The 11892-nt window shown below is 36.1% G+C and overlaps 1 protein-coding gene across 3 annotated transcripts; it reads left to right on the top strand.

Annotated features, from left to right (window-relative positions):
- Nucleotides 1–268: 268 nt before the first annotated feature.
- On the top strand, nucleotides 269–10122 carry LOC113776152. Of its 3 annotated transcripts, none has more exons than XM_027321435.1 (4): nucleotides 269–1606; nucleotides 3726–3786; nucleotides 8813–8990; nucleotides 9287–10122. In XM_027321435.1, exons 1-4 carry the CDS (start codon nucleotides 310–312, stop codon nucleotides 9854–9856), a joined length of 2106 nt encoding a protein of 701 aa, XP_027177236.1. In that variant the 5' UTR covers nucleotides 269–309; the 3' UTR covers nucleotides 9857–10122. The 3 variants fall into 3 exon arrangements, with proteins under 3 accessions (XP_027177236.1, XP_027177163.1, XP_027177089.1); XM_027321362.1 differs by having other exon boundaries at nucleotides 3573–3786; XM_027321288.1 differs by having other exon boundaries at nucleotides 3564–3786.
- Nucleotides 10123–11892: the final 1770 nt, after the last annotated feature.

Genomic DNA, 11892 nt, shown 5'->3' with positions numbered 1-11892 from the left:
TTTGATTAGATCAAAAGTCGATTCCACTCGATCGTTTATAACCTAAGATAACTGTAATCACAACCATATTATATGCGCACCCCTCCCCATATCTTTCAGGAAAAAATAAAACAAAAGAAAAGAAAAACAGAAAAAACAGAGCCCCAAGTAGTCTTGTACAATGTATAAACCCCGTGCATGCAGTACAAGCACCTGAAGCGCAATAGTATATTAGTCTACGAGAGTATAAAGAGTTGAACGCCATTTTCCCTATTCAGAAGCTCTCAAAGTCTCATCCGGCCGGAAGAATCAGCAGCGAAACTCACAACAATGGCGGACGACTGCAACTCCAAACCTACCGTCGGTCTCGATCGTCAAGACCAACTACGGCAGTTATCATCGTCCGACCACAAAGACGGCGTCGTTCAAGAAACGTTCGATTTAGACCAAACCGACGCCGTTTTGCAGAAGGCCGACTCTGAAAATTTTGAAGTAGAAGAAAACAGAGATGAACAAGATAAGAACGCCTTCTTCGACGTCGTAAGTCAAGAAGCCGGAGCCTCTAGTAATTGCTTTGACAGCGCCGTTTTGGAGAAAAGTGAAGAACGAGGTTTTGAAGGAGAAGAGAGAGACGACGCCGTTTGGGGGAGGAAAGGAGAACTACTCCTCCACGACGACGTCGTAAAACCAGAAGCTGAAGGAGAAGAAAAGGTGGAAATTGCCGAAGCCGCTACTTCTTGCTTTGACGACGCCGTATTGGAGAAAAGTGAAGAACGAGGTTTCGAAGAAGAAATGAGAGACGGCACCGTTTTGGTGGGAAATGAAAAAGTTGTTCTCCACGACGTCCTAAGACAAGAAGCTGAAGGAGAAGAAAAGGTGGAAATTGCCGGAGCCACTACTTCTTGCTTTGACGATGCCGTTTCAGAGAAACGTGAAGAACGAGGTTCCGAAGCAGAAACAAGAAACGGCACCGTTTTGGAGGGTAAAGGAGAGCACTGCGTGGAAGAGGCGATGGGTGCTTATGCTACTGGCTTAAACGATGGCGTTTGCAAGAATCAAGAATCGAAGCCTGTTGATTGTGAGACAGACGACTCCGTTTTGGAGAAGGGTGAAATGGGCGTCTCTGGAATTCAAGAAATATTGAAAATTGATGGGAAATTGAATGAAAAAAACTGTTGTATGAAAATTGAGGTAGTTGATGAAACGGCATTAGTAGGGTTTGGAAAGGAAAGAAAAGCCACCAATTTCTCTGAAAATTCAAGGAAGAATGTGAATCATAAGAGGCCAAGAAGGAGGGGCAAAAGTGGGGCTGATGATAATCAGAAGTTTGTTGATATGGGCTTGGCTCAGAATTGTGGAACCAGAAAGAATGAGAAAGGGGGGAAGAGAGTTTATACGAGGACGGAGTTGGAGGTGTTGAGATTTGTGGCAGTGGATTGGCAGAGGAAGAAATGGACAGAGGTTTATTGTGGACTTGGTCCTGCTGTGCAGGAGGAGTATGATGGACTGGTGGGTTCTGATAATCATAGTCAATTTCATCATCAGCAGCTGCAGCAGCAGAAGAAGAAGCACACCCGTGTTGATTTCAATCCGCGGTTCAGAAATGAGGCACGCTCTTCAGTTTTTGGTACGTGTATCATATTCTTACTGTCAAAAATTTGATTATGTATGATTGTTATTATGATTATAACATAGATTTTATTGATGTTGAACTTGATCGCAGAATCATGTGATTTGTAGTTGATAACAGTGTTAATCTTCTAGGACATTCTGTAATTAGAGTTTAGGACTCATTTGATCAGGATTCCATAATTGATTTAGTGGTGTCAAATTGTGCAGTGATTTTCTCAGGCTATGTGGATTTCAATTCTTGTGTCTGGATGTTCATAATGTTGAATGATGTGACTTTGAGTTTGTATTGTCTCTGTTTTGTTTCTGTTGTCAAGTTAATTGTCTGTGAAGATGGTACATGTTATTCAGTGCAATGAAATATTAGTATCTCAGCACCAAACAAAAAGAGTATCTATTTGGATCTGAAGTGTGAATTATGCATTTAAGTCACTTGAGAAATATGAATAGTTAATGGAAAACTTTCTGATTTGTCAAGACTTTTCTTCCTTTACTGCAGTAGGCTGATGAGGTTTTGTGTTTAATGAGGTTCTGCTGTTTGCTAGTGGGTATATCATTCCTGCCTTTTGCTCTTCAAATGTACAAAACATCAAGATATAGTTTGCTTGTGATTATTGATGTTAGACCTCGCCATTTCTACCACTAGAAATGATGTCTTTTAGTTTCTTTCTTTACCCTAACAAGGTAATTGGTAAAAAGAGGAACCACTTTTGGTTTCCATTTCAAATGACTTGCTATTGTTTAGTTGTCAGACCTTGTAGCTAGTTTCCTTGTTACTTTTTACTTATTTTCCATTCATATCAAAACTTTTCACTCCCTTACCTCATTATTCTTTTCAACCGACAGGCTGCAATTTTGTTCTTTACATTTAATTGATTATGACTTGTTCCCTTATGACACTAGTAAGACATGGGTCAAGCAGTTCCAATTTATCAAAATGGGATTCTTTTCCCTTTCAAGGGTTAATTTTGACTAGTTAAATTTGATACATAGGTCTGAAAGTCTTAGTATAATTTTCTTCTTGTGGTGGTAAATGTGTTTTCTCATTTTTTCACATAGTTTGTTTTACATTGTTGCCGTAAGAGTTAGTCATATTTGGAAAATTTGTGCATAGGACTAAAAAGAGCTGTTTCCAGCTCTCATTCCTTCTCTCCCTGAGAAAATTTTCTTTTCTTTTTTCTCCTTCAAGTTTATGTTTTCCGGTTTTTCTGAAGTTGGGGAGTGGCTAGTTCTAACCTGTTCAAATTATGAAAGTGGGTGGATGAAAACTCTGGTTTTCCTCATGGGATGATTTGGTGAGTGTCCTTTTTGTCTTTCTTCCCCTGTCCTTTTGGAAGGTTAAGGGTGGGAGTTGAGGAGTGTATTTGTTGTATGAAAAAGCAAAGCAAACTCTTTGCTTCTTCTCATCAAATCTTTGTCTTTCTTTTTACACATAAATTTGGGTTCTTGTTGTGTCAATTTGATGGGTTTCCATTTTTCTTGTCTGCACAGGTGCAATAGCTGCAAAAGGACGTGGATACCATCTAGGAGTTTTTGTTCACCGAGGAATGGCAAATAGATATCTTGTGAAAGACACCCTGTAGATTTTTTGACCTAGGAACATGGAGACTTGGATATGTATATATTGGTGCAGATTAGGAAATACTTTTGGGTTGACTGTGGCAGATTTTTTCCCTCTGAGGTTTCACCATAAAGATGTTAAATGGTGTTGAGTCTGCATACTCTGTGAATATGTCCAATCTATGGTAGTTGTAAATGTAAGATGGATGCATCAATTCTAAGCGATGCTAAATTTTGCATGAAATGCAATGTCCAGTAGTTGTTGCTGAAGTGATTTTCTGGTTGTTTATCTTACTGCATGGGCAGCTGAATGACTTTCTTTTTTGTTATCAAAATGCTCCTTTGTTCTGATTCATTTTAAAATCATATGAGTCTGCACGACTAAATTTATGCAGCCCTTTCAGGTGAAGAATATTCAGAAAATGCAGAGAATGAAAATGCATATGAAAATCTGATAGATCCTCCTGGTCTTCACGTAATTGAGCAGGATGAGTGCTTAGAAGATGATAGTGATGAAGACTATAGTAGCATTCAGAAACCTGCGTTTTTTGTTACAGGTGAACCTGATTTTGATTCAGGCCCTCCAGAAGATGGTCTAGAATATCTTAGACGTGTAAGGTAAAATTTTGGTCTCTTATATTATCTTTATTTGTTTTCCTCTTTATTTTTCCAATTGGCTGATCTGCTCTGAAAAAATGTTTGGTTAATTGGGGGGAGATTTATGGCAAAATGAAAGAAAGCATTGGAGAAGAATGAACCACAATTAAAAGGTTTATTTGATTAGCTGTCCTATGATAAGTTTATAAACTATATGGATGATGACAATAGTGTCTTGGAATGTTAACTATCCTATATGCCCATATGAATATGATGTAAACTAGGCATTTTTTAAGAATATCTGGGTTTTCACAAAAAGTATGGGTGTGAATTTGGGTTACATGTATAACTAGATATTTAATTCATGTTCTATTCTTCTTCCTTTGGTTTCACCCAAAAATGGGGGCTAAAGAAGGGGAGGCTTCCTCTATTAGCTAGACTGGGGATTCTGAAGTTGAGAAAAGTTCCATTCACGTGGGATGGTAGCGCTGCTATCAATCTTCATGGGCTTTACCCTATGAAACTATCAGTCATGAGCTATCCGCCTTTTCTTAATTAAACTTTTTCTTACCCATCCCCTTCCTTCCTGTCTCCAACATTGACCCAGTGAAATTGAAATCTTTGTGAAGTTGCGGAATGCCAAATGTATGGATGGTAAGACTCCGTTGATGTAAACAGTGCTGCTTAGGCCAAGCAAAACAAGTTACAGATAGTCTGCAAACAAGCTTGAAGAAATCTCCATTTGCTAGTATTTGAAAGCCTCCTGCATGTTTGCTAACTGATCTGCACAAAGCTACCCTTCTCTCAATCTGTGGTTTATCCTGAGACCACATCTTTTTATAATAAACCTGCAGTCCACAAGTACAGGTCTTCTGTGATGGCTCTCAGCTTGTCACCACTTTGTAGTGCACGTAACAATTTGGCAATCTGACTTTAAGATGACATTGGGATGTTTCTTTCTGTAAGAAGTCCTACTACCACACTTGTATTCTCAGATTTTTAGGCTAAAAGCTCTGGAACTATCTTCTAATTTCTAAAACTAAAACCTATAAAGCTAAAGTTCATTTCAGTTTTTATCTCCACATGCTTCGTTGGTACTGCATCACTTTCACTTTTCGCCCCCAAACTTGTTTCATCTTGTATCATTGCATAGTATTTCCTGGAATCCATTCTGACATTTCATACCACATCATCCCAGATAGCTGGTCCAGGATTTCATTTTGAGACTTCAATTAACAAGACTGGGGCTTTTTGCTCATTGTTTGGTGTAATTTAAATCAAAGCCTACAGTACTTCCCTTGCATTACCAATGCTTGTGCGTTCATTTTGTTAATTACTAAAAATCAATGCTGGTCTTCCAGGTAAGAGATGTGACTGTAGCGAGGAAAACATTAACTTTCAAATCCAACCGAGTAATGAAGTAACTACTTTCGCCTTCTGAATCCTTCTAATTCATAACTGAGTAATTACCTGTATAATAATGCAGTACAAGTGATTCACGTACTTGAATCTCCTAAAGAGGTAGAATACTAACTATCAATTTTAGGGCATATAAATGATGCAATGCAATTTTTCTCTATGTAAACATTGTTTATGAATCAGTTGTAATTAAACAGGACAAATTTGACAATTTATGTTCTGTATTTTCGTACATTTGTTACTTTTACTGGTCCTGATTCCCAGCCAAAAATAAAAATATACTTGAAAAGGGAAAGAACCTACAGGGTCTAACATTATATTTTTTTTCATAATTGTTTCCAGTTTCAATCAGGTATCCCTTGACGAGTACCAGCCTATTTGGTTGTTTCAGTATGTTAAGAGTTCAATTTTTTTTTTTTGGTTTAAGTGCCATCTTAGTGGGAAGTTTAGTCCTGAGTTTTAGTACTTTGTTGAATTTACTCTTAATGTTATTTTGGTATTTTAGTTGTTTGCAAGAAATTTCCATTGGTCATGTTTACCGAGGCTTATTTGATTATTTTTTTTATATTAGGAAACTAATTGAAGTACTAGTTGTTATAGATTTCTTTTAGAATGGTTATACAAATATTTTGCTTATATATTAGAAGAGGAAATAAGAATTCTACCTTTTGGAATTTTATTAGGGAAGGTCATAGTTTACAAATAGTATTCCTACTAGGTTATTTAACATGGACATTGATCAAAAAGAATTTACTAGATTTTGGAGTTGTTTTGTTCTTCTTCCTCATGATACCCCTAAAACTCTTTCTTCTTCACCTCTTTTACTGCCTTGAAATGGCCCCAGGATCCTTTCTTTCTTCCCTAGCACTAGTAGGCCATATGACCTCTATCTTATTTACATCCTTCAGCGTCTTGCTTTCAGTTCACAAGTCAAGATTCATATTTCGAAATGTGGCCTGCTGCATTTTCAGTTGACAAAATGGAGATCGGATTTGAATTCGAAATTTTTATATATCTTCTTTGCAATTAAGTAAACTTCATTAACTGATGATATGGTACTTCTCGCTCCTTGTACTCTCCTGATGTGAGTGGTAGGTGATAACATGAGAAGGGAACTTACCTTTATACTTGTCTATCTGAGTTGGCTTATATGAGTTACAACCCAAGTTGAATGTCTGTTGGACTTTTTTCTTTATTGTAGAGACACATGTTGTTTTGAGATTGTGTTGACTGGTTCACCATGAAGTAAAAGGTGTAACATGTCAAAATGGGAAAAAAGGGAAATGAAAAAGCAAAAGGTTGAAAGAAAAGAGATGTACTGAGTGTATAATAGGATTATGCTCTTCTAAGAAAGATTGGCATATAAATCTTTTTAAAAGACGCATTAGGATTTCTTTCTCATTTTTACAGTACCTTTGCCTATATCTAGTTCATGCAAAGCACCATTTTTTTTGGGGGGCCCCAGAAATGACAGTAGTTTTTTGCTTGTTGAAATTGCTACAGGAATTCCTATCGTTTCTACAAAAAAAAAAAAGAAAAGATAAGGAATTGCTACAGGAATTGACATTAAATCTTTTTTTGCTTTTATTATTAAGTAGAAAAATCTGACGAAAAGCATGTGAATGTATGTTTGATCTTCGAATGCTTTTTCAAATCATGCACAGATACATACCTATCAATGTTATGCAGATATGCACGTGTATGTAATGATGACATATTGAAACTCAAAAAATGGTGTGTGCCAGTGTTGGAGAACAGCTGTTATGTGTATTCAACACCTTTATATCCATATTTCAAATTTCTCGCTTGTCAAAACACCGTTTTTGGCCTATATTTCTCTCTTTATGAGATATTCGATATGTAACTAAAACAAAAATGTGGAGACATCCTTCTCATAACATGGAATTGCAACAGAAATATATAATAAACATTTGTTTATGGAAGTATTTGATAGTGGTGAAGATTTCATCACTATCGACACTAATTGAGATTGTGTGTTCATTAATTGTTCAAAGTGTGAATTTTGACCATCGAATATGTGGTTTTTAGGTGGGGAATAATTGCACTGTACAGAGTATTCTGTGAATGTTAATTGCTCCTTTCTGCTAAAATATTTGATTATGCAATTATGTGACAACATGGTAAGATATCTGCTTGTTCACTCAAAAGGTAGGGATGCTAGCTGGCTCACTTGATAGAGAATAATGAATCACAGCAGTGAGGGCTTATATGCTTTAAAGCAGAGAGCTCTGGAAACATATTATTTTTCATTATCAATTGTTTAACGTAGTATTCTCTAGTATACGTGATTGTTAAGATAAAATGTGTGCATAATCTCTTTGTACATGATAGTTATGAAATAACTAACATTTTTACTATAAATAGCAATGACTTTTATATAATTGCAAAACTTGTACATTTACAGCATTATAAATTGATTGTTGATCATGACTAATACGCGGAAGAACAAATTCAGTTCAACTTGTTTAAGATGTTCTGTATGCTTTTTCTTTTTTGCTTCTAAAAATGCTGTCTTTGGCTGTGTGTATGTGTTGTTTCCACATCTGTGTTCAGGCTTTGTAGAGATTTATACTTGTATGAGTATGTGTGGGTACCGTTCACATTTGAGTGCTTGCATTTTTTGTTTGTGCTTGGCCATTTTTTTTTTATTGAAGGTGGATAAGGTTAAACATGAATTTGAGTGCTAGCTAATGTAGGATTCTTGTTGATTTTGCTCTTTTTTGTAAGTTTGGTTGCTTAGTATTCTGTGCGAATCAGATAGGTTTTGTGAGCTTTTAGCTATTTCTTTTATCAAAGTATTGGCAAAATAAATTGTTTGACCATAAGAAAAGCTTCAGCAAATGTATTCTCCGAAGCACCAGTTTATGTACCCTTAAATGTGCCTGTATTTGGAACTCTCTGTATGTATGTAGATGCACCAAAGCACCAATCTCGAGGAATACCTTTTTTAGTTTCTATTAATTTCAAGTCTTGTTCATGGTGACCTAATAGGTAATAGGTAATTGGTGTTTTGTTGGTTTGCAAGCTTGTTTGTAGTTTTGGGCTGGCTGCCTTTTCTTTTACCTGCATAAGCACTGCAAAATTATTTGAGTGTTTTTTCCTACCATTTTTTTCTTTATTGTTTCCTTGAAAGTTGGAAGGTTAAGATTGTTAGTTCCACACTGTAGCTCGATCATGGATGCTGTTAGGAAAGAGAATTAAATGAGGCATTAGGACGTAGTCATATTTATACACTGGTAGACACCGTCTCTGACATCAGCCTCCAAGAATACGACCTGTAGAAATTATGAACAACATCAATATTTCTCTAGAACATTTTTGCTATTCATATATTTTAGAACTGAGGCAAGCATCATCTGCAAATGTACCAGCTTATCAGATTTTGATAAAAAAAAATCATCAAATTAATTGATGCCTTTGATACTTAGGAATTGTGATGCAAATTTAATCCTTGGACTTCTAAACATGTCATGCAATGTTTTACACTTTCCTAATGACTTTACTTTCTTGGCCTATACAGAAAGTTGTGTCTTATAATTGTAGATAGATTTGGTTTTATATGTTGGTGAGAAAGATATTGACTCAATGGTGCCTAAATCATTTGTAGGTGGGAATCTGCACAGATACCCAAAGTGAAGGTTGCCAAGGTTGATAGAACTAAACTAAACAAGGAGCAAACTGTTTACATGCCTCTAATTCCTGATATAGCAAAGTGTCCAGTGCACTTAATGCCACTCAAAGAGTGGGAGGATGCATTTCTTGCCGATTTCTCAGAGTTGAGGCTGGTATTGTATGCTAGACCTTTGCCTCTTTTATATTCTGATTTCATGCCTCCGATGAAGTTATGCTTTTGCTCTAATGTTTGAAATAATTTTAAATAGTTGCTAAGTTATCATAAACGCCTGGATTTCTTACTAGTGATGCTTCATTTTTCCTCTGTATACATAATGTCCTCCCGCGCGTCTCCTTTTTTTTCTCTCTTTGTATGATAAATTTGAGGCAATGATCCAATCATGGTTTAGTTTTTTTGTCTTTTGATCCATTTATTTTCTTTATTCAAATGCATAGCATTCTTTTTCAGGCCTTATCAAGACTTGAAAATATGGAAGCTAAGGTGCAGTCATCTTCTACTGTTCATGAGGGACAATCCTCCTCCAGGCCCTTCGATAGCTTTCTTCTTGAAAACATCGATAATATGCCTTTTGTGGAAGATTCAAGCCAATCTGTGCAGTGCTGTACACCTGAAACATGTGGCAATCCATGCTCTTCTGTTGTCGCCAATGATAATGATGGTATGGATTCTGTAGCAAGTCCCAGTTCTAGATCGCATATAAGTGGAGTTTCTGAAAAATGCCCCACCCTGTCTATGATTTTGCGGATGGACTCTGTAGCTCGAGTTTCTATGCTGAGGAAGCGTATAAATGTGGCAGAAAGTATGAGTAGTATATCTTGGGATGATTGTCTATGGCTATTTGCTCTGTCTGCAGCAGTTGATTGTCCCCTTGATGCCGACACTTCTGCAGCGTTTAGGTCATTGTTGCGGAAGTGTGCAAGCGTGCGAGCAGAGAAGTTGGAATTGGATGACGAAGTTGCCATGCTTAATATTCTGGTAACCATATCTGGGAGATACTTCGGACAACTACAAAATTAATTGTGGTTTTCTCAGACTTGCAGTATAGGCTGGGTGGCGTTCCAGTTGTACACAACAAACAGCGCAGGACTTGCAATAGGCTGATTTTTTGTGTTTCTTGTAATTTCAGATGAATGTGTTTGTCTTGACTTATTTTGCGCATGTGACTATTTATGTCTATTTAATTCGTTACTTAGCCGTAAATTTTTACTAATATTTTGGTTGAAATTTGTTATGCCGGTATACCCTCTGTTTCTGAAGGTAAGGCTTTCATTTTATGATTTTAATATATATGCTTCGGAGCAAATCTTTATAACCAAATCTCAATGTCTTGTACCTTAAGAAGTCGGAAGTGAATGTTGTATGTGGTCTAAGCAAGAATACCTTCTTAATCCAACTTTTCGCTTTCAATCTTTTGAAGTAGTAAATATTTGTGTCTTGACCATGATTACTCCTTCCTGAACACTAGCGTTATCTGATGGATGGTTTTTCTTTTCTCAGGCAAATACCAAAACTCACACACGGTATGATAACCACCCAGAAGATAGAACGATACTAAAATAGTGTTATACTACTAAATCACAGGTGTATAAAGACTTTGATCTCAAGACCTCAGGCAATGATTCAGATTTGTTAAAACGGTGCATTTGGAAGTGATTCCACTGTAAGCTTTACACAATTGCATAATAGAATTACAAGGACTTGCAATGAAGGGCAAAGAATTTGCTGTATTTCCTTTCATCCCTCTCTGGCAAAGTTGATACCGCAAGGCATGTACACAAAGAAAGGCAGTAAGAAGAAGCCTAATAAGACAAGTAAATGAAATGGTAATTTAGCAGATTTTTTGTTACTGTAACCGCTAGTGTATGAACAGCTAAAACAATCATCAAGTAATAAATTTCACGTTGTCTGCTGCAGCTAGTTTAGAGAGCTGGCAAGTCCCAAATTGAAATATGAAACGGATAATCCAATAGTACTATTAAGTGTCTAATTTGTATCAACATGTTGAGATTACTAGATTCTGCACGAGAAAGAAAAAGAAGAATTAAAGCATGATATTACACTGGAAAAGTACAGCAAGTAGCTTTGGAGACCAAGTAAAGCACAAATACCCCTTAAAATAAAAGGGAAAAAGGGAGAAACAGAGTACATATTCCGTTGAAAATATATCTAGAATAATGAAATAAAACAATTTGACAATTGAATTCTCTACCAAATTACCAAAAATGGGGGATTAGATTTAGATCGAGCAATATTTTTAGTTAACACACAATCAGTTAATACATGGATTTAAACCAAATATTTGCCCCAAGTGCAAAATCCTATCAAGGATCCAATAAGAGTCTTAGGAGTGGCAATCATTTTCGTTTCTCCTTTTCTGTTTGGCTTTTTTTTATGAATTGTGGAGCTAAGGCAGTGTGTTGAGAGTGGAACTTCTTTCTCCAAACAATGAAAAAAGTTAACAGTAGTATAGTCCATGCTCTCTCTTATTTTAATTCACCTTAAAAGGCAAAAAATGCGCATTTTTAATTTATAACCAGTGAGAACGGCACACGCTATACGTGTGCACATTAAAAAAATATTCTTAAAAAGGATATGATTTGTTTGTTATTATTGAAAATTTTATTAGGCTCATAAATGGCAGTTTTTTTCTTCCAAAAAAAGGAGGTTATTAGTAAAGGTCTAGCATTGAAAAGTATAGTGAAATGTTTATAGAAACAGTACATTAGCAGTAATTATATAGGAGTAGAAAATTTAATAGATGGGTATATATGTTGAATCTTGAAAAGGTATGATTGAAATAATAAATGATGACACAATTTTTAACATGAAATTCATTGCTTTTTTTTTTTTTCAAGTGAGAGGTTTTGAACCCACAACATTCTACTTTCAATCCCTTTCACCTTACCATCTAATCCAATCCAACCCTCCCCAACCCCCTTCTTCCCCCCTCCCCCAAAAAAAACCCCACTAAACTGTTGGCAAATTAAATCAAGTCTAGAAATATTTATTTATTAGTTTTATTGGAATTAGATTTTTAGTAGTATGTGATTTAG

This window comes from Coffea eugenioides, chromosome 1, assembly GCF_003713205.1.
Source record: "Coffea eugenioides isolate CCC68of chromosome 1, Ceug_1.0, whole genome shotgun sequence".
NCBI classification, from domain to species: Eukaryota; Viridiplantae; Streptophyta; class Magnoliopsida; order Gentianales; family Rubiaceae; genus Coffea; species Coffea eugenioides.
The sequence above is the reverse complement of the archived record's forward strand: the minus strand, read 5'-3'. Positions and strand labels throughout refer to the sequence as shown.